A 27,426-nucleotide genomic window follows, 5' to 3' on the forward strand; every position below is an offset into this window, starting at 1 on the left:
TCGATCGTCGTCGATTTCGCGTAACGCGTGTTCTCCTCCGATGACGAATTTCCTCGGCTCTCAAAATTGTCAATTCTACGCACTGCCTTCCGACTCGATAGACTCTCGTCCCGATTGAACTTTTGCGATTCGAAATAAACTCCATTGTGCTTACGCCGGCTTTCGCAGCTTTTCGTCGAGATTTCTTTCAACCTCCTCGAGTTCTTCTCCAGAGTTTTAGATATTCTCACACCTGTAGACTCCTCTGTGGATGACGAGTTGGATTTGTAATCTTCTTCCGCCTTGGTGTGACGGTAGTCGCGAGATTCGCTGGTGAGATCGTCGAAGTCGCAGCGGTCGGTGTTGTTAGAACCAAGCCCGAAAGCTCTTTTGGATTTCACGCACAAGTGGACGTACTCGAGGCACTTTTTACGGTAACTGTAATAATGGTAATCGGAGCCACTTATTAGTCCACTCGAAGCTTCCCGAACACTTTCACTCTCGAAACGATCATCTTGACTGCTGAGGCGATAAAAATCTCCACGACTCTCCTCCGTTTTCATGTAAAACTTATCGCTCTTCTCGCACTTTGCCTGACTTTCCTTCGCGAAATGCTCGAAAGTTTCACTTTTGCTACGACGACGCTCTTTTCTACAGCTTTTCCGTTTTACGCAATCGGGAGACTGCGGGTGTCGTTGCACTCGATTCTCCGATTTGTTTGTTTTCGTCCTCGTTACGCCATTGCAACAAACGCGATTGTTGATTGCAAAATGCTCGTCCACCGCTTCCGTCGAACAATTCGAATTCGTCGGACACATATTATATTGCGTTTGTATAATAATCAAATCGTTTATTATACTGATTCGCCGAAAGAGAAAGTGTAATTGAACTGCGAGAGAGAGAGAGAGAGAGAGAGAGAGAGAGAGCTTCGCGTGTGCGCGAGCTTATGCCCCCGGCGAACAAGTGAAAACACGAAGATCGAGTCTTTAATTGAGTCTACCCGAATTTCGACGGCCGACTTTTGATTGTTTCGAAATTACTGCGCGCGCGCGAGTTAAAGGCGATAATGAGTCCAGGCGCGAGGGAGAGAGAGAGCTTCGCTTGCACTTTATTGCACATTATAATGTCATTGGTTTTGTAATGTGCCGCTGGCACGAATACGCGTAATGAATTTATCGGACGATCTACGTCAGAGAAAATAAAAACGCGATTAAAATTTTTTAATTCTTCTATTATAATAATATATTATGATAATACTTATGGTAACAATACGCAAGGAGGTCTGAAAAGTCTGAGTCATTCGATGGAATCGCGTATATTATCAATTGGTCATCTTTTATCGAGTCTGATTCACCGCGCTTATTTCAACGTGTCTGTCCCGTTTCGAGTGGTTAACGCGTATCTACCTGTATCTACCTGTTATACGCTATCAATCTAAGTGATGAGACATTGCGCAAAATATCTCTCCCTTTCACGATTGCACAAGTTTTACTATACGTTTATAACGCTATGTAATTTTATCACTTGCCACGTCTTATTAAAATTTGGCTTAGATTTTTTTAGTTTAATATTTCTTTTTCAATTTTTACTATAAAGGACAAATCAAATATTCATCTACATAAAAACAAGTACATAAAACAAATGGGTTTTCAAACGCCGACGCACAGGGGCAAAAATAAATTTTCCGGTTCCATGAAGCCACGACCGCAGCTCCATAAATATTGTCGCGTGACCTCGAGCGCCGCTCCTATAGATCCTCTCCGTGTCGTGTGTGGGCATATAGTCCCGTCCATTGACAGATTTTTTTGCTGTTTACCTGCCCTGGGAGTGTCACTTGACGTCAAAAGTCGTCGCGGGCACTTGCATTCTATTCTTCGGCTTCATTGGAGCTTTCGATATAGTGAAGGAGTGATTTTCAATGGAATTTCATCGACTTGTCTGGCCAGTAGAGGTTTTGGATGTCCGAATGCCGGCCAGTTGTCGACCTATTCATTGTTGGGATATATAGATTTCGATATATTTTCGTCGAGTTTATTCACGGACTGTCAAGTTGGTTATTTTTATCTTTTTCCGCAAGAAAAACAGGCCGTTACGATGATAAAAAATTAAACAAATTACTTATACCAAGAGCTATTATCCCTAATGGCAACTTTCGGTCTGATAGTCGCCGGCGACCCTTAAAAACAAACTTCTCGTCCGGAAGGCGAAAGAGACGCGGCTATTGACTTCGACAAGTGGCTCATCAAGAACGTCCGAGCACTCGACCCAACCACGACGTCTTTCTATTCCGAGGGATCATAATAAGCATCTTCGGAAGAACTTTCTGCTGTCGGAAGTTTGATATTTTCCGACGAGAGGTTAATTTAGTCCGTTATTCTATCCATTGCAAACGTATAATTCTGGAACTCTATTATAGGCACAAAATATTAACAAGATAATAATCCGCATTTAACCAGATTAAAATTTCAAAGCCAACGAGAACGTAAAAAAATGCGGTTCTCCAGAAATATATGTGTTTCTCGGCGGCGCACAGTAGAGCGCGTGATGAATGGCAATAATTTCAATGCTGCGCTAAACCGAGCTTTCGCTCAGGTCAAGGATGTGTAGCGTATTTTAATATTCGCTCTGCCTCTCTCTTAGCTGGCAGTAAAATTTAACACAAACGGAAGTCATCTAATAAAGCACACCAGAGCCAAAGCTCTCGAGTCGATCCTTCGAGTGCGTTGAACGTCCTATGCATATACATAAGCTCTTATTAGCTTGTCTCGTGTGTGTATTTGACATATTCATCCCGCAGCAGTCACGCGACCGTCGGACTATTCGCTGTGCTTCTCGGAACTGGGATGCGCTTTTTTCCCGTTTGTATTTCACGCTTTTCCATGAAAAATTTCCACAGTCGGAATACATCGGAACGGAAATTTACTGCATATACATCGCTGCGCTCGTGTGCTTTGTACACGGATAATTAGTTTAAAGTTCGAAAGTATACGTCTTTTTCGAGTAAACTTAATTACACGACGTACAGGGAGTAGCAATTAGCTTCGTAATTAGCCGGTCTTTTCGTGGAAACTGACACGGAACACATTTCCAGCTAAACGAACGTCTCGCGCAGAAACGCACACTAGATGCTGATCGACGAAATGTTTAACGATTATATGCTCGTATATAATACATTTTTCTCGCAGCCCATCGTTATACATCCGAACTATACCGCGCCAAATACATCTTCGCTATACGCTAATTCGAAACATTTCAATAACGTCCTCTCTTGCATCTCCTCCGAGGCAATATACGACACGCACACCACGTTTAGGGGATCGCCTCCCGCGTCATTCGTCCCGTCGACGCGACGTTTCTTTTTCGACCGATCCTCTGCACTCTTCTCAACACACACACACAAAAAGCTCGTGTGTAACATTGTCGCGGGAAACTCAATTTCCCGTCCCTATCCACCCCTCGATCTTTCCCTTCTCTTCTCTTTTTTTCTTCGTCATCTCATTCTCGCGCGCGTCGGAAATTTCGATCTCGATCTTACGCGAGCGCGCCGCGTAATTCGATCGACTGAAAAATCATTTGCCAAAGCACGAGGCCGCTTTGTCCCTATCTCGGGGATTTGCGCTTATCTGCGCAAGCACGAGCTTGAAATGAAAAGCCGTAGGGTGCGAGAGACGGATCTGTGTGCGTCACTGTACTGTATACGAATGCGACACGCTTTGCGGAAAGATTAGAATCGATGAGCGTCGTGTATTCTTGGATGATTATGGTCGGATAGATTTTACTTATTCTTCAAACTCTGAATAGGTTTGTGATGTCTGTTGAAAGCAGGGATGAAAATTCATTACTGGTTGGAGTACGCAGGAGAGGTCGTCCTTGCGAAAGATAAACTGCCGCCTGCTTCGAGCAGAAACAGATTTTTTTTGTCCCTGTACTGTTTGCTGGTGGGAAAACAAGGCACTTTGCGTAGATCACGCGGATTAGGTGCGGTAATTTTTTGTCATCTCCGCGTCCACGTATAATAAAATGAGAAACTGAAAAGAGCTGTAATATCTCCCGAATATAAGAACAGGAAACGCGGTAAATAGCCGCAGCGCGTCTGACCACATTCGGCGATGCGTGATTACAAGCTCGCTTTTCCCCCTTATGACTCTTTTTTCGCATATAAGGAGAAAGTCGGAGAGTATCACTTTTTTTTTAATTCAAATAAATTACGCGTCGATGCAGATCTTGGACTATTTATCTCTCGAAGCTGTTGGCGGGGAAAGCTCCCGCGTCCCTCGGGTAACATTCTTTAAGATACCTCTCTCTGAAGCAACTTTTTCTTATTGAAATGATACTGATAAGCCGTGATTTATATTCGCTCTCTCAGTATATGAATCTTTCATGCGGTTTGTTTTAACGAGAGAAAAACAGAGTCGCAGATGCTCGTCGACGAAATGCGACTAATTGAAAAACTCTTGCGTATACATATATAGCGTATTAAAACAATTCCCGGTACGATAGGCGATTGATTAAAAGTAGCAAGGCGAGCAAATTGCGTTACATAGCTATCCTAGCCAAATATTAGCTCACCTCATGTTTCACATCTCTATCAACACGTGGCCACTGAGCTATATAACCAAGCTGCTCCGAGAGCACAGCGCGCGCGCGCTTATCAGAATTGGAGATTATCGGGACCATAATTTATGAGAAGAGATCCGCGTCCTCGATACGTATATAGCTATAGCATCCCTCTTGTATCTGCAGGGAACAGATGCTCCATGTATAGCTATCGGTTACACAGTAGCTGCTATATAGTGTAAAGCTCGTCGGAGAGCTTGCGGGGAATAAAAGTGGACCTGGAAGCGGTTCCGGCTGCTGCGCCCCATTATCCGCAGACGTTGCAAGGACAAGAACTTCCCAATTTCCTGATGACTCGGAGGGATATTATGGCGGTATGTGCTTCAGACGGCGCCATTATTGCGCAGCGCGGATGGCATAGGCGCGCGTCTCGCTCGCTCTTTCTCTGTGTATATAGTGCGTCCTTCGTGAAACGAAGGGGAGGACGAGCTAAAGAGCATCACGCTGTGGCTTTGTCGGAAGATCGACTCCGTTTCGCCTTCCTACAGAGTGAGAGAGAGAGAGAGAGAGAGAGAGAGAGAGAGAGAGAGAGAGAGAGAGAGAGAGCTTTGCCTGACGCTTGCGTTATCGCTATATAGCTGTGGAATATAATTATCCTCGTAGTAATGGCTCTTCATTCACAGGCTGTTTCTCGATCTGCTGCAGATTCCATCGCGATGAAGATAAATTATACCGTCTCTCCTTTTATCTCCGATGCTAAACTGATTTGGAAGTGGATTTACGCCGGGGATATAAGTACACAACGAGGGAAAAGTCGCGAACAAGTTGGCTACAAAAAGTTCGCTCGTATGAGCAAATCCCGTCGGTTGATAAACTTTTTAGTAGAAGAATTATACGCGTGTAACAAGACTGGATATAGACTCTTGACAAGTTGGCGCCAGGTGGAAAAAGGTTTGCGAAAAAGGGCGCTAAATAAGCTCTGAGCAAGAGTTTATGGAAGCTTTTCTCTCTTTTTTTTCATAAATCAAGACCCGACTCTGCCGAGTTGGAAAGTTAATCAGGATCAAAGTTACACGGCGATAAACAGAGAAGCCTAGCAGAGGGAACGAATGATTATTACGAGGATGTATCCCGGAATATATATTTTGCTTTCGTATATTCCGGTATTTTGATATCTAGCAGCGCTCGAGCGCACGCAGAAAGTTTTTTAATTCAAGTTCCGCGGAAGCTTGATTAAAAATTGCTTCACAACCGTGAGTTCGGATAAAATTTTTGCGTGAGCTTTAATTAAAATATATATTATATGTTTTCTTCGTAATTCGATTGGGATATAATTCGGTATTTAATTATCGCATACCTATCGACGGTATAAACGAAAGCTCGTCATTATCGAGAGGCCTTGTAATTTACGTGTTATATGAATAGGCTTCCGGATTATATTTGGTGTGTGTGTGTAGGATAGTGGCTTATCGCGAAATATATCGAGGCTGTGAATAGGCCGGCGACTTTGATGAACAGAGGACTATATTGCAAGAGTGGTTTGCAATCGATATATGATGCGCTGGTATATATACCCGAAAGCTCGATAAGCCTTGAAGTGCAGTAGACTTACGCCGCGCGTATGTATATTATAATCCCTTGCGTTGAAAGACGTTATATATTTCCCTTGAGGTGAAAGGTTGCTCGGAATAACTTGCTTCTGTGCACAGTGCAATGAATAAATAAGGGAAGCTTTATTGTAAAAACGTTATTTGAACGTGTTTTATTTAAAAACTATACACCTTATTATCGCGCAATGGGAACGATTACGTTAAGTTTCTAGATTCACTTTCTTCAGCACAATGAGATCCGTGTGTGTGTGTGTGTGTGTGTAATGTGTATACATGTATACGTCGATATTATTATATGCGTATATATTATAATGTGTACGTCGAAATTTTGGTCGGTAACAGTAAAAATATGCAATACTGCACGGATATACTTATAATTATAATCGTAGATTGGTTCTTTCGATTTTTAAAAAGTATATAACAATAAGTAAACATTACATTATTCATGTATAATTATTATGACATTGATATTATAATGCATATATATGAGTTACTTATTTAGTCGCGCATAGCTTCTCCCCTTCACGATGGATTCGCAAAGTCTTGGTACACGTAATCCACTCACCGATGGGTTTACCTGGGCCGGAAACTTTCTTATAATTTAGAATATATTGTAAAGTCGATCTTCACGAGATGTCGTAAAATCTATAAATGTATATAGTATAATAGAAGCGTGTTAACAGTCAACGGCAATATTATTTACACACTTGATGCGTTTGTCTTCAGTTCGTTACATAATACTCTAGAACATAATAATTATTGTTATCGTTATCGTCGCATCGCTTGATGCGTGGGCGGCGAAAGGAACGTGATGATCTCGTCCTCCACAATGGCGTTTTCCATCATTCGATTGTGATTGTTTGGTCTCTGGATCCTCCAATGGACGCTCCGAAAACTTTGATCTGGAAAAAGGCCCAATTATACCTTCGAAGTAATTACAGGCTGTGATATAAAGTATAGCTAATAGAGTTAGTTCCCTCATACAAATTTCAAGTCTATTATACAACTTCGCTGCAGTGTTATCAGACTAATACGCGCTTGATATACCTCATCGAGTTTTTCCCGCGTATAAAAACTTTCGAACTTATACAACCTCGTGGCTTCCTCCGAGCGCGTGGAGCATAAAAAATATTAGATTACAAGTTTTCCTGCAGTTATTTTATCCCGAGAGCGCGCGCATCTTATTCTATATATATATATATATATATATATATATATATATATATATATATATATATATATATATATATATATTCTATTCCCGAGAGCTTATTCTATACTCTCTCTCTCTCTTTCCATTTATTATTTACCCGCGCGTTTCATCCGCTATTTACGCGACCAGAGAAATGAAATCTATATAGGAATCCATGGGAATAACAAAGATGAGAAGAAGCGCAAATAACCCGCGCGATACAAGCAAACATTTACGAAATAGCGTATATAGTATAGCGCACGCGCGCATCGTAACTTCGAGCTTGATTCGCCAATTCATCCCATACTGTGCTCATGGTTGGCTTTCCGGCGTTTGTGTGTGCGTTATATGATAAAACAAATCGCACATACGAGCGCATAGTGATCAGCGGTGCACTCAGTGCGCGGCTGATTGTCGACAATCAGCACGTATACCCGCACGCGCGGGACGACTGAAAAAGAAAATCACCCGAATAATCGATTATCTCCAAGTACACACACGCGCGCGCGTGTACCGTCAATTATGTATAGTCAGCCTCCGCAAAAAAGTCGAGCCGATAGCGTTTTGACTAATGAACGTCCCTCGACGCGACTGTTGACTTTAACAAGCGGCTCTGTTTGACCAAAAAGCCGCGAGACAGACATTAAATCACCCGCGCGGTTTCAGCCATAATAATGGCTGCGCCGTTTATACACGCGCGTATCCCAACCGATAACCGCGCACTCTCGCCACCGTGAGGGATAATTAATTCGCCGCGGCGCGGAAAAGTATACATAGTTGAGCCGCTGCTGATGGCGATGAGGGCGCGAAACAAAATTTTTTTATCGCTCTCGTAAAACGAAAGCTCCTACCGCGCGACTTTAAAGCCTGCGGACTTGCGTGGGCGGAGTATAAAAAGATTTAAGGCCGCACTTTCGCGACGAGCGCGCGTGCGATCGCTCGATGAACTCCATTACGAGCTCCCGCAACATCGACGGAATTATGTATTCGGATCGGAAGAAGAGAGAGAGAGAGAGAGAGAGAGAGAGAGAGAGAGAGAGAGAGAGAGAGGGATCGAGAGCTGAGAGAGAAGAAAAAGTGTGGGTATTTTTTTTGGACCGGAAGTGCGCGGGTGGCGCGCTATTGCCGGAGCTACGAGGAGATTTTCAAGAGGATAAGAGATAGTTGCGAGTATTTTGAGAGTATGTTGGTTATCGCGGAATCCTTTGATGGTATGCTGACGAGCTTGCAGTTACCACGTAACTTGTTTTACGCGGTATTTGTAGGGGGCTGATAGGGGAAGTTGATGATAAGTCAAGTCATGGCCTTTTTCGTTTATCGATTTATTGAACTGCAGCATAATCGTTGAGTTTACTTTTAAGAGGATATGCGGGAACGAAAAAGATTACAGCTGCAGCTTCCGTACCTGCAAGCTCCCTTTAATGAAAAATATCGTATCTCCGTAACCTGCTCCGAGGCGTTCCAACGAGATTCCCCTTTTATTCGGAGCGATGCCCACGTGCGTATGCGGTAGTATTTCGATATTACAAACGTATTAAAGGATTGAATTTCGAGTCGAGTCTACTGTCATTAGTACCAGATTCTCTATCTCTATAAATTAAATAACAACAAAGCCGGATTATTGTTGTAACTGCTTTCGTTATATGTAAGTTATCGCGTTGATGAAATAACGCTCACTCAAATCCAAATTAGCGCTGCTTTATTCAAGTACACGAGCGACACAAGAAAGCGCAAATTTATTCCAATCTCATCCTCCAAGTTACGGAATGACTTTCGCAGTAGTGACACTTTCGTACAAAAGGGATATAACAAAGACCTACCCGCGCGCCAACACCTTCGAGGTCGAGTTTGTTAAAAGCGAGTCGAGAACTCGTACATCACGAAGTGCATATTCTTCAAGGCGCTCGGGAATATTGCCGGAAGCTCCCGTAAAATAAATTAAAAGGATCTTCGCGAAAAAAGGGATGAGTAGAGGAAGAAGCTCTTGGTTCGCGCAGGGTTGAAAATTTAAAAAAGGAATCAAGAGACGCGCGGCGGCATCTCGTCGCCTCTTAAATCTGCTAAGCCAGGCGATTTTTATCTAGCCCACGCGGCTTGGTTTTTATTAGAGAGCGGCGCGCGCGCGATATCCGATTCCGCACTTGTTTTCCGGAATTTATGCATTAATTTAAACTGATGCTGCCCAGACTATAATGTACACGCGGCGACGCGGAACTCGACTGAAGCTCTCGTAAATTTAAAACTTTATTATTTTTTTTTTTTAATATGGCTCCTTTGTTTCGAGAGTCTTTTCTCTTCTAGTCTGGCAGATTGTACGAGTGAGCCGACGATTCGAAAGATTAAACTTCGTTCTTGACAAATTTTCACAGTGTATTTTAGACATATGCTGCGCGATTGCGGTCAAGCGTTGGGAAATAGCTGAACACTTTCGACCTCACGGTTAGTTATTTATTGAAAGAATTTACGAGCGCTTCCAGAAGAGTCGAGAGCCCGCGAGCTCATGTATATTTATCATATGCATATAGCGGCAATGAGCTTATTCGTTTTCCGGATTTACGGGGTCTTTCGAAAAAAAGCGAGCTTTTGCAAGCTCTGAGCTGACGACTATCGAAGGAAGTAAGTATATACCTAATTAATTGAAAATAATTTTAAATCCGTTTATGGAAAAATTTGTTATGCATTGGAAAACTGCTCCCTATTCGTTTATCTCATTCGGTCAGAGACGCTTAAACGTAGAAATATTAATCGTCGCCCTATTGTTATATTTCCCCGCATTAGCATACGCGGCGGCTCATGCATATTTATTTGAGCGAGCACCTAATAGCTCGAAAGTGCGGATCAAAATGCTAATTCCTCGCGGCATTTAAAGCACTGCACCGTGCAATTAGTCAAGGCCCTGAACGAACGGGTATAAATTTAACATTAAAAAAAATAAAAAAAAAATTAAAAAGGCCACACTGGTAATCGAAACCCACCTCATATCCGTTGTTCCAGGCCATTCTGAAAGACCGTGACGGTCGTCTCCTGTTCCTGGGTGGTGCAGCGTCCTCTGGCATCGGTGAAGTTGCCCGTCGTCTGCCAGGTGGGCATGTGAATGACACTCTGCTGACCGCGTCGAGAGCTCGTATGTCTGCGCGACGTTGTGAACGAGAAGCTCTGGTTTCGTCGATTCGAGCCGGAAATGGACGATCGCCTGCGGGCCGATGCGCAGCAGCAGCAGCACATCAGGTACCTGCCGACCAGAATCCGATTGTCATTTGCGACGCTGCTCTTCTGCGGGACTTATACTATATGTATGTGTACGGTCATTAGCGTCGGCTGTAGATATCGAATGCGTCATTGGATTTCTCGCACTCTCGCACTGATGCCGCAAACCGACGAGGCAAATGGACGAAAGTTTTGGATGTGTATTGGCTGGATTTTGCGGGGGATATAATACTCTTTCGCTTCGCTGTATATGGTTTTTCGATACAGAAGCGAAAGTTTCGCAAGTGGCTTTTATGACCGTTGAATGATACATACGGCGGGAAGAGCTTTTGGAATGTCAGCGTTATAGTTTGCTGGCGGATCGAGTGTTTTTTTATTTCATTGTTGATGGGGGTATTGAATTTATATGCTTAAGCTTTAAGCAAAATAAATGCAATTCGGTTTAGCAGAAAAATAAGGATAGAATATTTATTAATTATAACTCAAGTGAATAGAATTAGGGAAACTACTGTCAGAGTTTTCGAAATCTGTTAAGGATTATCCCTATACCCTAGGCCCTTCGGACTTCGACAGCGTCGTCGTTGGGTCGGCCACCGCGTCGGCGACGGGGCGATAGGTTTATAGCCCTGCGTAGGACCCAAACCCTCGGCGCGCAATAAAAGAGAAAGCAATAAATGTGCCGCCGAAAATTCGAAGTACATCATTTTTTAACAGGGGGATAGTTTGGAAGTTTTTAACGATGGGATTCGCAGGCTATATGGACGTGATCTATATGGAGGTTGTCTACTTGGCTTTTCATTGAATTTTCCCTCTCTCTATCTTTGCTGTCAAGGCATTTAACGGCAAATAAAGAGAGGCGAACTCTCCGGGCGTGTGGCGAGCGTTTTCTGATACGCCGAGATAGCCGCACTTAAGTTGCTGTTTCTAAAGCGATTTGCCACACGATCAGCCATCAATTTGCTAACCGCGTCTAAATCCGGTTAACTCGACCCGGCCCTATCTCTATATACCTCCTCTCGTTCCCTTCGTCTGCAGCAGCCTCTCGAGACTTTGTTTTAGTCCTGACATTAGCTGAGAATCTCGGTTAATCCGTGTAGTTCGCGACGATGTCGTTGTACGAGATATTGCTTCTCAAAGACTGAGTACTTTACGCGATGCTTGTAAAGTTTATATGTCATTTTTTGCGAATTTATTAACAAAATATAACTGGTATTTCGAAAGGCGACATTACAGTTTGAAGTGTAGTGTTTCATGGATGACTAATATTTGTTTGATGAGTATATGTGTGAATGAAATCACAAACAATTACATTGAAATTTGCGTGCGTATCATATTTATCCAAATCAATTAAGCACGTGCGTTAACTATTTGCGAATAACCTTAATTCATATTCATGTTTGATATTTCGACGTTAACACGTGATCAAAACAGTAATGATCGTATTTTACAAATAAACACACAATCCTATATTAAATTCAATACGATCATCTGCGATAACACGCATAAAGGCAGAAAATAATTAAAAAAAGCTGATCAATTTTATTTTCCCTTGGCAAACCTCACGAAAAATCGCAAAAAGAGAGAAGTCACGTGCACACATTGATTTTCCAGTCGCATCGAATCCTTCTCGCTGACTCTCGGCGTTGAAAGGTCGCCGCAGGATCAAAGGAAAAGCTGGACTTACGCTCGAAGAAGCATATGAGGGAGGAACACACCTCGATTCGAAATTACTAAGAACCGCAGAATATCGAGTGTAGGGAAGGCGAAGGGATCGTGCTCTGCTTGTACGTGTGTACCTATAATTCTGTTTGTACACTGTTGATTCGAGTCCTTATTTTAGCTTTGCGCATTTATGGATTAATTGAAAGTCAGTACGAGTAATAGGAAAGTGTAAGCAAAGTAAGGAAGTTTTTGTTTTTGTTAATTGCAAGCAGAAATTTAACAAGTTTGCGAATAAAATAATGAAACTTCATGCCGACAATGAAGTTTTACGGCTATTAAAGGAGAAAAGCTCATAAGTTACTGCACCGACAAACATTTAAAAATCAAGTGTTCTTTTAATTAATTTCAACTTTGACACTCTACTCGCGTTACACTTCACAAAGCTACTCTCGGAGAGTTTGAAAAGCGAATACATCATACTATGATATACGTTCCTTTTTTTTACTCAAACGTCCTTAATTAAGAGTATAATTGATCCAACGTGAATTCCCAAGACCGGCCAAATTAAATTCGCTAAACCAACTAAAATCCACTCGCAAGGCCGAAAACGATCTCGGCTCGTTGCGGCAAAAGATTTTTCGCTTCTAAAATCTGCAAGAGACGTCGTTTACTCGGCAAACTTCTCAGTCTCGTGTATACTAGCGGCGAGTAAAGTATCGGATTTTAAGCTTCGACTGCAAATGGAGGAAAAATAAACCGCGCGGCAAGTTTCCCGCTTATCAAACTTTTTGACTGGATGAAAATTTCATAATTGAGACCGATGCAGCACCTATCCGACAAACTGATTTATAACCACAGCATTTTGATCAATTTCGAATTTTCAAAACTAGAGCGAACGAGAAAAAAATGAATAACGAAAAAAGTGCATTCAAAAACACGCATACGCGTTTTAGTGCTGGAAACGAAGACCGATTAAATTTCCACACGCGACATCAGACATCCATCAATTTGTAAGTGCAATAAAGGGCCATTAATCTCGCGTTTGAATAGTAAAGAAAGGAAAAAAATGGAAATAAAACGGCAGTTCAGAGAAAGAGATATCCATGAAAATCAAACGAGGCAAAAACGCGCCGACATGCGCAGGAAATGAGAAAGAAAAGCTGCGCGAGGGCGTATTTGACACGGCGGTCATTTGAATTAATCGACGTAATGCTCGTATAAAACGAGACTTCTGCAGCAGCACAGCACTTTTATGCCGACCACGTAGAGAGCGAGCGAGAGAGAGAGAGAGAGAGAGAGAGAGAGAGAGAGAGAGAGGCAGGGCGGTTCCGATTTCTCGCCTCGTGCGCTTCTCTCTATACCTATATACACGCGCCTCGGGAATACGGGATACCTGATAAAACATTCACGCAGCGGTATAGAGGAGCTCGCAAAGCATCCCACGGATTTTCGGGCTTTGCCGAGTCGCGCGAAGCCTGCATCCGCCTGTCGTCTTCTTTTCCAAATCCTCCTCTGAATTTCCGAGCGTCATAATTAATCTTGCTGTCTAGAGCGTCGAGCCGACTCGATTTTATTATTACTGAGTTATTTCTGCGGATCGCGTAATTTCATTATTCGCCACGGGGGAGGATGAAATGCGCGCGTGTTCGAATGCTATTTGCAAAATTTATGCGAATAATTGAGCGAGGGTAGGCAAGCCGGCGTTTGAGATAAACCGAGATTTCGGAGTGATTCAGCAGTACGGTGAAATTTTTCTTTAAATCATTTTTTTTAATTTGTATACGAAAAGGTCCTTGCAGTACCTATAGTCCAATTTCAATGCGCTGTGCTATAATAAAATATAAATTACAATAGGCGTATACTGGTAAGGATGAAAGGAGGATACATTTAGGTAAAACAGTAGATTTTGATATAAGTTGATAATTAATTTTTATTTATTTTAATTTATCGTCCCTCAATATAAGAAGCTAAGTCAATTTCGTCGGGTAGTGCGGCGATGTTTACGTCGAATCTTTCTTTCACGTCGTTGAGAATTTTGGCGTCTGCTTCATCGCAGTCAAAGGTGATGGCCAATCCTTTAGTGCCGCATCGTCCAGCTCGAGCCACTCGATGGAGGTACGTGTCAGAATTTTCCGGCATGTCGTAGTTAAAGACGATGTTCACGCGCTCGATGTCCAGGCATCGACCGAACAGATTTGTGGCTACCAGGGTTCTCTGCTGGAAATCCTTAAACGACTGATATTTGGTCAATCGCTCCTCTTGCGTCATTCCCTTGCAGATGCCAATCGTCGGGAAGTTCTCTTCTGTCAGAAGCTGGGTCAGCGAGTTGCATCTCTGCACGGATTTCACAAAAATAACCACTTGATTGAACTCGAGCTCGTCCAGGAGTTCGAAGAGCTTCTTGTTCTTCTCCTTCTCCTTGAGTTTGAGATAATGCTGTTGTAATCCGTGAAGGGTGAGCTTGGCTTCGTCGTCCACGTAGACCTCCTGGATCCTGCATGAATTTCTCGTACTCCTTGCTGATTTGGAAAGCCAACTCTCGAGTGTGACACATCACCAAGCCCAAAACTTTGTTTTCCGCCAACTCTAGCTGTTGCAAGGTGGCCAAGACGAAAACTTTTGTCGTTAGACAAAAAAACTGACAAAAAAATTGAGACGACCGCGTCCTTAGGGAGTTCTCTCGATACTGAACTAGTCAAAATGAAGGCTTTTTATGTATTTTGTTTATCTACGAAGTAACATTTATTTAAGAAGCCGTTCTAGTGACGGTACACTAAATAAGAATCATACATCCAAATAAAACATGTCGATTTGTTCTAATTATTAATACAAAGTTTTATATGGAAGCTGATTTGACTCACTTTTTGAAGTTAAATGTACATTTTCATGTTCAACTAATTTTTTTGTATTGATTAGAGGTATCCAATGGTAGTTTTTAAAAGCAATAATTATTTCTCAGCTATTTATCCTATTGTTTAAAAATTCGTGTTACAAACTGCTTTTTAGGATCTGTAAAATCCATAAATTATTATGACTTCCCGTAAGACCGGGTGTGTAAGAGCCTAAACGTAAATAATAAAATATTTACTAGCCCACTAAATTTTATTAAAATCTGCTTTTTAAATCAAAACCAAGAGAACTCCCTTAAGTATACGCACAAATTGAAAAGTTCATTAGAATTTTCTCTTTATGATGCCCTTCATGAATCTACACACTGCCTACAGTCACAGGACGATGAATTTCTACTTTAAAATGCTTATTTCTGTACGATTGATAACGTGATTACTATTTAGAAGCAAGAAATTATTATAAAGGCGTGATTGTACTAAAATATCGCCTGCTTTAACTACAAACCTCCAACGACTTCCCGAGTTTCATGGTTCCGTATAATGAGAGCGTTTGCCATTCTATCACAAATAATCAGCAAAGCGTTATGAATTGATTGCATTGCGCGCGTCCGAAGATTTCATTCAATAATTGCTCGACTGATTGAGAAAGAATAAAAACAAAAAAAAGCATCGCAATCAATCGGCTTGTGCATGTATAGATAACTAAAGCGTGGTTTATTTGTACCCCTATGTACATACGCGTTCATCAGTAGAATGGCAATCAGTTACGAAGGAACGTCATTTTCCAGATTGGCGATGGTAATACTACCCGAGGATAAACACGTATGGTCCGTTGACGCACGACAAGCACTTCTCCGACTAAGACAGAGACGCACATGTAGCCACTTACGTTGATCGGCATTTAGACTGCAGGACTATCCCTTTGGCGGATTACGTGCGCTTGCCGTGCGTGTATACCGAGACCCGAAGATCGGCGTGTATTTACGCAGCTCATACAGAGAATACGTGTTGCGAGTAGATTAGCAGCTCGTAGGTTATATATAGGTGTACTAGTGAGGAAGGCGATCCCGATTAAATTTTTATACATACAAAAGATTTTAGCTGTTTTTTTAGGGAAATTAGATTTTGAACAGTGCGCGTTGCGTGCCATAACCTCAAAAACATTTAGACTTCTCGACTTACACGCATGCGCATTACATGAGCCAATCACATAATGTCTCCTATCTTGGCTTCACAACGTCCGGTCATGACTTTTTGCACGATTTAAAAGTAAATTAAAAGTAAATTAAAGCAACATATTTTTAGCACGCTTATTCACGGTGTACAGCCGATTGTACATACATAGCTTCGTAAATGATGAAGTAGTTCTGAAACCCCATCAACAAAGTTTGGTACAGAATAGTATGTAAGTTTCGATATAAATTTCAATACCAAAGTATGCAAAAGCATATTTGTTACAGCTGCATAAATTTGACGGTTTATATAACTTGTAAATTATTTTGTAAAAATCGTAAAATTTTACAATGCCTTTGCCATCAAAATGTCGTAAAATAATTTTAATTTGTTGCTCCGGCTTAATTATACTGAGTTTATAATTTAAGTGCGCTTGTAACTAAAAAGAGGTGAGATTCCGATTTTACGAGAATGTCAATATTTTTATTTAAAATTATATTGAATAATCGATCATCTCAGTGAAAACACGGTATTGGAAAAAGGTTTCTTTTTTTACTTTTTGTTGAAATGAAAATCGAGGACTGCTATATAGGAAGCGAAACGATCCATTCATTGAACGAAAATTACAATAATGTGGAAGAAAATTGAGACAAGCTTTTATTAGAAAGTAGAGCTACATATAGAAAATTCCAGTCGACGCGAGCGGCGAGTACGCGAATAATCAAGTTACTGCACGTGGACGCTTGATAACATTATTCACTGTAGGTAAGTATTAGCTTAAACTTCGGCGCTTGATTGCTTAACGTAAGTTTGTTTTAAACAAGGATATGTACGAAATTTACTCGAGTTGAAAAATTTAATTCTTTACAAAATAAAATAATGATTTGTATAAAAAATATTGTATCAGTACGACTTTTGTAATCATTTTCTGAACTAAAACGTCTGAACCAAGGGATGCCTGATTGAATTCGTTCTGCGCTACTTACAACAAGTCTGCGTTTCGACGTCGTAAAAAACAAAAAAAAAAAAGCTACAGACATATCGATAATAATTATCTCTTCACACACATTAAGAGTTAATTAATAGCGGGTCATTAAAGAAATCACAAGGCGCGGCCCTAGAGTGTTTGATCATTTTCTTGGCCCTCAGCCAATCCTTCATTTAATTTGCCACATCACACCGGGCCAAACTGTAATCGATATCTCTCGGGAATACCTACGTACTGGACACGAGGAATCGCTGTCGGGAAACAGTAGGGTGTACAGGGAAGACGCAGATGCGAAAGCTCGCTATATACAAAAGGGGGAGGACATAAGCTCTCCCTCTTAGATGTGTTTTATACACAACGGGAACGCAGAGGCTGCTGCTGCGGGGAGAGAAAGAGCTTAATCGAGTGCGATAGTCGGGTACAAAGCTTACCTGTTGAAGTACTTGCGGAACGTGCCACTGACGCAGTAGAGCGCGATGGGATTGATGCAGCTGTTCATGAAGGCCAGGCAGAAGCCAAGGATGCGGAAGTAGTGCCAGAACGCGTTGTAATCGTCCTGAGCGCTCGGGTGCAGGTAGAACCAGAGCATGAACACGTGTTGCGGGAAGAAGCAGATCGCGAACACGGCCACGAAGGCCATCACCATTTTAGCCACCTTCTTGCGCGCCTTTATCTGCTTCACCTGCGCGAACAACGAGGAAGAGAGAGAGAGAGAGTCGGGAGTTAGCGCCGAAGCGTAATGGTAAAGGCTATTTCATTTGTTTTTTGTTAAGCCCGATGTCGTGGAGCTTTAACGCGGTGGAAAATTGTCTCCAAGAGAGACGTTTCGCGAAAAATTTCTATTTTGTATGCGAAATTTAATGCCTCCTACGTTGCTCACTTTTCGTGAATTTTTCGAGTGAAAAGCGCGCGAAAAGAATTTAATTCCTTCTAATGATCGCGATGCGCGAAATCGCTAAATTTGCAGCTGGAGCTGCATTAAATCATAACTTCTGTGAATTCAACGCACGCGAGGGAAAACGAAATATAAAGCGTTTTCGGACTCTGGATTAGGAAAGTTTAGAAATACTCGGCTACACGAGGCTTCCTTTGAATTAAAATGCATTATTATTTATCGCGCGTCTAGAGCTTTGCGTAGAGTCGTAATTTTCATGCGCTGCAAAATAATTCGAGAGAGAGAGAGAGAGAGAGAGAGAGAGAGAGAGAGAGAGAGAGCGCACGACATTCCTATTGAAAAATGTATACGACATTGCTTTATACGAGCCGTTAAAATCAGCTGATAGCCTGCGAGGAGAAATATCGCCTTAAAAAATGGCCGTAACGGCCGCTGGCAAATCCTCGCGACAGATATACGCCTCGCGGCTAATCGTAAAAAGTCGATTGGAAATCGAACGCGAGCTCAATCAGCAGGAAACGCGACGACGATATCGATGGCCCTGTTATAGAGCTATCCTCTGGACACAATAGTTCCTCCTTTACGACGTCGTAAAAATTATCTCGATGAAAATATGTCAATAAAGCGCATCAACCCACCGCGCGCGCGTTCGTCCCTGCGATTGATTGACGTTTTTGACGTTGCGAGCAATTTCTCCCCTGCGCGTATACGTGCTTTGTGAATAAATCATGATATGTTATTGCCGGAGAGGTTTATATCGTGGAACAATATAAAGTTTTACGGCGTAATCCGCTGGATTTTTCGTAACATTTTTATTTTTATATAAGCCCAAACTGGATGTTTGCGCCAAGAGAGCGACTTTTAAATTGCCCGCGCGTTTATTGCCGTTGCACCTGCTTCCGGTTCGGTCCGTTGAGGCATAATCCCTTTTAAACTTTTAATTACGCAATTAGAATGCTTGCTGCTCTCTTTTTTCCAGCGCAAAGCGCGTTATTACGTTCTGCGAAATTCAAAGGAGTATTATGTCACTGATTTTATTTCGAAAAAAAAAAAAACGCGCGCGCGCATTTTGCGGCCGTTCAACTTGTCCGCGTGCTGTAAGTGTAAATTCTCTAATTACTGCGCTGCTGAGAAGAAATGTGACGAGCTTGCGCGGAGATTTTCATTTAAATTTTGCGCGCGACGAGAATAACTAAATTTAAAGCTATATAGCTATAAACTTGGCAATATTATGTATTTACACCTCGATTAATCGAAACAATCCCCGGCAATCAGCGAAAGCTCATAAAAGCGCCATCAGCATCATCTCAATTCGTTTAATTAAGACTCGCTCGACGCGAATGTACCTAACGGAAATCCAAATTCCCAGGAGCTCCTCGTTATCCACTCGGCAATAAAGCTCGACTCAACGGCCGTTTAATTCGCTGATAAATAATTGAAAATCCGAGAGGAGCGAATGCGCGAAGCCACAAAGTCGCCTGGCGGCGTGTCTCTCGCTTATTGTGATTAATACTTAACGACCTGTCGTTTCGCGCGGGCGGCGATCTTTTACGAGGCTCGTTTTCCACCAGTGCTTGCTTGCTTGCGCCCTCGTTATTGTTGTTATTGTTCGGATTCCGATTTTGGCGACCGGCCAGGCTTTAGAAAACGCGAAAGCTCCAGGCGGAGAAACGCGGAGCTGCTATATAGTAATGTGTCGCGCAAGAGATAAAGTGCGGAGAATCGAGGAGCTGCATCGCCGGGGGAGAGAAAAAAAAAATGTGCAAGGGATGAAAACGCGATAGTCCGGGCTGTGCAGTTGGAACGTGTAAGATTTCGATTTCAATTGAATCGGAGCGTGAGAATGAATAAAAAGGAATTCGCTGCGGGCTATGATTTAGTTTGTTTATTCAACGCTTCTTTCCCTCCGCTGTAGCTTTTTGCCAGCGTAAAATAGCGATAGCGAAATCTCTTGAAAGGTTTTTTCGGTATCGGAAGAATGCTTTTCATTTGTTTGAAAACAGTTCGAACGAATTGATACGGCAAAATCGGTGATAAAAGAATGCATAGTACTCGGTTTCGCGTTTTGCAGTCGAATTCTGGAGAAGCTTATCCGAATACCGCAAAGGGTTTAACGTGCACAAAGCGAAGACGCTCAGGGTCGGTGGGTCGAAATCGGGAAAATCGGTTGCCCGTAAAACCACATCGTGCTTTGTACTTATGAGGAAATTCAATGCGGTTGGTCTCCTTTGAGTAAAGGGGAGGACTTGAATTAAACAAAATTACAGGTACTACAGAGCAACGTGCGGAAACGTGGATTGCTAGTAAAACGTGCCGAAGTACGCGTTGAGGTAATCTAATCGGAACGATATTGGTTATTCGAATCGTTATGCAAAGTGGATAGATAATTATGCTCTATGATTTTGGAAATGCCTTACGATGCATATTCATAAAGTCAGAATTGTTCCCGATCGATTTAATCAAGCTGTTTGTGATTGTAGCGATAAAATAATAGGTACTACATAAATGAAACCAATGTAATGCCTGTACTCGCTCGTTTGCATATAGCTTACGTACGAAATTTGTATTTCGAACAAAACAAAAGCACAGTTCGAAGTTAGAATTTCAAATAAGTCGCAGCAAGTTGTAGTTATTGTTTGTCAAATACTAACAGTCGTGCCATACGATTTTAATTTCAAGAGACCTAATTCGCGGTTGTAAAAGTTTAACGGTACGAATTTGAAACAGTGTTAAGCCGCCGGAGTTAAGAAAGTTGAAAATAGGACTTTTCATACGCGACAAGCCAAGTGGGACGAGCATCAATTAGCAAGTGGTGTTGAATGGAAAATCGATCGTAACGGCATTAACCGCGCGCTCTCAATGAAAACCGTAGGATAATAGATGAATTAGTTTAAAAAAAAAAAAAATATCCTAACACGCAGCTGAGTTCTGTATCTTCAACGTTAGAGCCCTCTTATGCCGAATAATTTATATGGTAATCAATGCGCCCTCGACAAAGCTCCACGGCAATGTAGGTCTATATATACATGCGCAGTGCACGCAAGCTAAAGTTTGAATGGAAATAGCTTGTCGCGCATAATAGTCGAACTACGTAATAAAAGCTAAAAGCCCTACTCACCTGGCCCTGCATCTCGCCGGGTATGTTCCTCGTGCTCTGCACCAGGTGCCTCGCCATTAGCATGTAGAAAACGGCTATGATGCTCAGCGGGAAGACGTAGAAGATGCAGAAGCGACAGATAAGGACAGTTCTCGGATAGTTCGGGCCAAACTCCTCCGGAAAGGGATAACAGGTCTGCGGAGGCAAACGGTAAGGCAACATTAGGCCTCCTGTATGTATATTATACGCGGCTATGATAATTATAGCCGGAGTGCGCGCCGCGAGGGCTGAACATACTCCAAATGAGATATTCGCGCGGGCGCAAGTGCTATCTCACCAGGAACGTGACGTTCTTGTTGACCCTGAACACGCGGATGTAGGAAAATGAGGCTGGTATGGCGCAAAATATCGCCAGGAGCCATATCAGTGTCGCCACCACCATCGTGAATCTTGTCGCTCGTTTGCCGCCACCTGAAATTTCGAAATTTATCGTTCGCGCGAATTAATATCGATCTGCGCAAGCGACGACGAGGGCTGAGTATGTAAGCTGTGGCTTAATTAGATTCCTACGCGAGATGATTATGGCTCTGACACTTATTAAACGGTTCTTGTTGAATATTATAAAAAGCTCTTAGATAATGTAATTTTCAGATGTTTCCCTCCATCACATCGTCAAAATAGAGCACGAACTACGCTGTCTCTGTGTGTCTATACATTGAAGCCCGGCGTAGTCTGAAAACAATACTCTCAATAAACAAACGAACTGAAATAGAAAGCCCTCCGGCGCTGCATCCTAAAGAGACCTTACTGTTTACCCGCGGCGTTGTTGTGTACTATCTGTCACTACTCGAAAGCAAACGGTTATTATGACTGTATATAACACACACCCTTGATTGTCTTCAACTCTATAAAAAAGAGCTTTAAGCTCGCTTTTCTTTTCAACTCGAGAGTAGAAAGAAAAAAAAATACTCCTCTCGCTCGCGATTCAAATTTCGCGGAAGAAAGCCATATCTTCCGGCACATGAAGCAAATGGGATTACCCCATCCCTCTAGGAGTACCTGTAGCGTGGAGCTTCCTCATGGGATCGACGATAGCGAAGAACCGATCGGCTGATAGAGCCGTCAGCGTGAAGACCGAGACGCCGATCGAGATGTCCTTCGCGCACTCGGATACCTTGCACAGCATCAGTCCAAAGGGCCACGAGTCCAGTACGTAGACGGTGAAGGTGAACGGGACGCACGTGAGTATCACCTGTAACTCGGCGTTTATGCTTATACATATTATAACTATATTATCGCGCGCGTGTACCGTAAGAAAGCTCGCGAGATCAACCACGACGACAACCACCGGCCCTCGGGGGAATTTCGTCGACAAGTCGTTCGAGCGTGTAACGAGCTTTAGAACTTGTCTTCTGTGTACTAGCATACGTGCTTATATATAGACGCGCTGCTATACATACATACTAATTTCGAGCCAATTACGCAGAGAAAGAGAGTAGAGAGCGAGTCCAATGAGAACGTACGGGCAGCTTGCGGGCAGTGGAGCTTTTTCCGCAAGCTCTAGCGGATTAGCCCGCAAATATGAAGCTATATCGGCCGCAATTAAGGAAGCACTTGTATATCGCTTATGGATTAAATCGTCGCCTGTGGGTCTGTATAGTATATATAGAAGGCGAGTGCAGAGAGGAATTTTTTATTAAATCGGATCGACTTTAGGCGGTGGCGAGGTCTGATTTCTAAGCGTCGAGAAATTCTAGCTAGAAACGCGATTTCGATTAAAGGGCTCAGCGCTGATTTGCCGCGGGGTTAACGAGGAAAAGTATACTCGTTAGGCGGCTGTTTTAAACTTCCGCGAATCGCGTGATTAAATTTATATCCGAGCAAGCTCTAGATGAATATGCATGTACTATGTACACACTGTGAAAACTATTTGGTCCTGTGAATGAATTGCTTTTCAAACTCGTTTTCTTTGATGCCAAAAATAATCGCAGCGCTGCATTTCGTATTATCCGTGAAAATTTGAAAACGAAAAATCGTACGAAAAATCACGCGCGACACGGCGCAATTAAAAACGACGCACATCCGTATAAAACCATAGAATCACAAACCGATACGATCCGCAACAGAAGGAAAGGATATTTATGAGTCGACCCGGCAAACGAGCTTTTAATACGCGGCCCCGCCGGCTCGACCGAAATCCGCTTTTAAATGTCCGTATAAAGCGCCATCGGATCGGGCATCATATGCATACATGCGAATTTACGGCTGGCGCAAAAAAAAAGCTCGCCGGCAGCTCGAAAATACATTTACGACTCGGCAAGCGAGCGAGGAACGAACGTTATATTTTTTTTTCGCGTCTCCGTACATATATACCGCATAAACGGGCGCTCGTAAAAGTGTTGCCCTGCTAAAAGCTCAGTAGCGCACACGAGTAGTAGGTACATACACGCGACGCGTATGTGGTAGCGGTCGCAAGCTCGCGGCGTTTCATTACGTAGATGTGTGTAAAATAGCAGCGTATAAAATCACTCACGAGCAGGTCACCGATGGCGAGGGACAGGACGTAAGTGTTGGGCACATTTCTCATGTTGGAGTGACGGCAGATGGTGAGCATGAGGAGTCCGTTGCCCATGACGCCGACGACGAGAATACAGGCGAAGACTATGGGCACTATGTAGGTCTCCGGTCGGTCGCCGTAGGGAACGTAGTTCTCCTCGGCGCTACAGCCCGAGGTCGCGTTCAAGCATTCGGCGAAGCTGTCGTTGCCGGTGTTTTGGTGCTGGAGGAGCAACTCCTCCGGTAGAATCGTCGTCCCGTACGCCATGTTTCTGGCGGCGTGTCTCGTTTTACGGAATTTTCCAGCGCGCGCGGCTCTCTTTACGGGCGACTTTTACTGCCTGCACGAGCTGCTGGATGACGAGGCTCGACGCATGATGCCATTGCGATGGATTTTAATTTCAAATTTCGGAGAGCGAGACTACTGATGCTGCTGCTGCTTTCATTCTGAAATGAGATAGAGAATTTACATAGATTGTGTAGGTATAGTGGAAGGATTTTTACGGTGTCGGGAGATTGTTTTGGTTTTTGTTTGCGATATCGACGTAAAAAGAGCCGATGCTTGTGTATTGTACGTGTGTACCTTCGTCTTTTGTCGCTGGTACGCTTGGAGGGCTTCGAACATTATTGCTTTTAGCGGCTCTCGCGGTCGCGTTCGAAGCGCACGACTGAAGCGTGCGCGAAATGTGCAGGTGAGTTTTAAAACTATCATACAGTTTTTATTATTCACGCTGTATAACGTTCGTCAGTTCATCGTAAATCGTAGCGCTGAAGGTATATTATTTCGTTAAAATGAGACACATGATATCCCAGGAATATTAATCGGTGAATCGAATATATTCGTATAAATGGCATACAATTCGCGCGGAAAATTTACTCCGTAAAATACGATATCCCGTGCACGCGACACTAGTTTTAAAAGAAGGACACGCGATCTTTCGACGTTTACACGCTCGAGGTCCTGTGTAAAGAGCGAATTTCGATGAAACTTTCTACGAGCTACGATAACTGCACTTCTCGATATCCAAACACGAAACCCGCAGGCGATAGCACTGTTGTTGTTACATCAATCATATTCTCCGTTGTACATTGTTTGATGAGTTTCGGTTTGAAGCATCGAACTGTATGCAGCGTGTGGCAGTGATCGACAGGTTATCTGTTGTATACACATCGGTATTGCGTTACACAAACGATGACTGTAAAATTTAAACGTTAGTAAGGAATGCACGAGCTGTTGGATAGATCCTCGCCAAACACGAGCTAGTCGTCGTGTTCAACCTTGTCGGTGAGCTATTAAAAATACAATCGACGCCGAGGCTTTCTATTAGCGAAAACACTCGCGGTGTTGTTAGTTTTCTTTCTTATAGTTTAAGTTTAAGTTCGAACTGACGAGGCATTTTATTAAAAAGCTCGAAAACGCTTCATCTAAAATTCATTCCACTCGCCCTAACACATAGCCCCAACTAGTTCAAATTCTCTTTTCAACAGATTTTTCGGGATTACTTTATACGCTGCGCGCACGGCCATATCCAAACGGCGATAAATTTCCCCCGCATATCCTCGCGCAGTACTTTTCCGCGTGATTTGTGAGATTATACGATAGCTCTATATACACTGCACCCATACGCTTATATTCGTTGAACCAGAGAGCCGCGCGCGAAAAGTATTTTGCAATTTAAATTGTCTTTTGTTCGGGCATAAAGTTCGAAGCCCTGTGCCCTTAATCAAACTAAATTTTCACGCGACGGCCATGAATCAAGAATACAACGGAGCATAAAGTCGTGAATCGATACTTAAAATCCCACTTACGACCTTATGAGGCTCATGCGAATTACGACCCCGATACGCGGGGGAGCTGCGCACGTCTGTATACAGCGGTGATAAATACGAGTTTACCAACAAAAGCATCGTTATATGTAATAGCGCGTGTTAAGCTCCCGACGATTCGTCTTTTGCCATCGGAATGTTACAAGTAAAATTGTTATAGGAAAAAGCGTAGACGCAGCGCTAAAAAAAAGGGAAGCAAAAGAGAGGAAGTCGAGCATATTGCGCGATTCAGAGACTCACCTCTGGCGAGCATATCTCGGCTAGCCATCGACGAGCAGTAGCTCTGGGCTTCCATCCGCTGCGTTGGCTCGGAAGTCCTCTCGACTACCCGGAAGTCTTAAAGCTCCGTCTCTCCCTCTCTCGCACACGCGTACACGGTCTTCTTCAGCTTCTCGAGCTGATCCTCAACCCATCGCCGAAGAGCGAACGACGAGTCCAATTCCCCGGCTATTTTCGTCGCGAAGCTCGACCATTAAAGCTCGCGACTCCACACACAGCTCGCGCAATTAGAGAGCAGCCGAAGGAAGCACTTATTCCACTCTCTCTCTCTCTCTCTCTCTCTCTCTCTCTCTCTCTCTCTCTCTCTCTTGGCAGCAGTAGACAACAATTTTTCCTTCCTCCGCCTACGTATTCCGACTTCCGCGTCCGACGGGATTCAGGGGATCGAGAGAGAGAGAGAGAGAGAGAGGAGATTTTCTTCGTAGCAGACTAGATTGGCGCTGCCACTTCTGAGAAGCCCGCAGGCGACAAAGGCCGCAGCGCGCGTGACCCGCCTACCCTTTGTCTTTATATCTCTCACGGTCAGCCCTCTTGGTTTGATTGTCCTCGAGAGGACGCAGCGCAGTCGCAGCGACGACGTGATCTCCCTCTGAAACAGAAACGAATTTTTTCCTTTCGTCCATCAAGCTCCTCAGAGATAAGCAATTTCAGCTCGCTGCGCTGTTATACACTCTATAGGATCTGATAAGAAGGGATCGACCCGATATCGTTCGCGGATGCGATAAAACTGCTCGAGAGCTTTTGTATATTGCGAGAGACGCGCTTTGGTTAATGGATGTCCGTATGCGGAGCGTGAAAAATCATCGGGCGATGATGGGGGAGGGTGAGAAAAGCGCCTCGGCTATTTTGTAAATGATTAAGCTTTTCTACTCGTTATAGCTGGAATTTCGGGTCCACGCGGATCAACAGCCGCTTTTTTGTATCGTCGGCGTTTACAAGGGGGTAAAACAGCCGTGAACGCGATATTGCGCTGCTCTTTTTGTTCGACGCTGTAACGAAGCCCCTGACGTGCGCGGTGTGTTGCGAAAAAATGAAGTAATCGCCGCTGAAGTGGATTTCCGCACGGCTATGTGTATACGAGCACTATTACACTCGACTCGTTTAGAGACTACAATGGATCGTGTGTACGTACGCCCTTTATGGCTCCTATATACAAATATTGTATACATCGAGAAAATATTTGTTCAATAAAAATCGTTTGTCGAGTATAATTCTGATGATTTAACGTCGGGCAATCGCCGTATCTCAATATTTTGCGTTCGTTCGTGACTGTAAACAATCCGAATTATTTTACATTTTATCAACATTATACGCGCTCTGATATAAATCAAAAATTATGTACATACATACGTGTCAGCGTTTGGGAGGCGGACGTGGATTTATGGCCGTCGCGCGCGGAAATGCTTGCCAGGCAAATATCCAAGTAGTTTTTTTTTTCACGCGCGAATTTCGGCCCGTCGTATATTTATTTCCTTTATTCTCGTTATTGTAACCGCATCGCGCGACGGGGATATGCTGATATAACAATAACGAGCGCGAAAAACGCTATACATCG

General features: G+C 43.1%; 1 protein-coding gene across 6 annotated transcripts in view; it reads right to left on the reverse strand.

Annotated features, from left to right (window-relative positions):
* Window positions 1-6,250: 6,250 nt before the first annotated feature.
* Window positions 6,251-27,426, reverse strand: part of LOC100120748 (neuropeptide CCHamide-1 receptor) — a 48,452-nt gene continuing 27,276 nt past the window's right edge. For 3 of the 6 annotated variants that reach the window (XM_031931782.1, XM_031931783.1, XM_031931781.1), the window contains 8 exons: window positions 25,833-26,460; window positions 23,743-24,212; window positions 22,269-22,461; window positions 21,547-21,680; window positions 21,231-21,404; window positions 17,649-17,899; window positions 10,314-10,570; window positions 6,251-7,048 (listed from right to left, as the gene is read on the reverse strand). In XM_031931782.1, coding sequence (XP_031787642.1) covers window positions 10,315-10,570; window positions 17,649-17,899; window positions 21,231-21,404; window positions 21,547-21,680; window positions 22,269-22,461; window positions 23,743-24,033 — 1,299 coding nt within the window. In that variant the 5' untranslated portion in view covers window positions 24,034-24,212; window positions 25,833-26,460 and the 3' untranslated portion in view covers window positions 6,251-7,048; window position 10,314. Of the gene's footprint in view, window positions 7,049-10,313; window positions 10,571-14,119; window positions 14,846-17,644; window positions 17,900-21,230; window positions 21,405-21,546; window positions 21,681-22,268; window positions 22,462-23,742; window positions 24,213-24,348; window positions 24,457-25,832; window positions 26,461-27,426 lie in introns of those variants that run through there. The other 3 variants (XM_016989519.2, XM_031931784.1, XM_008218714.3) reach the window with 3 other exon arrangements.

Source organism: Nasonia vitripennis, chromosome 5 (assembly GCF_009193385.2).
Source record: "Nasonia vitripennis strain AsymCx chromosome 5, Nvit_psr_1.1, whole genome shotgun sequence".
Classification (NCBI taxonomy): domain Eukaryota; kingdom Metazoa; phylum Arthropoda; class Insecta; order Hymenoptera; family Pteromalidae; genus Nasonia; species Nasonia vitripennis.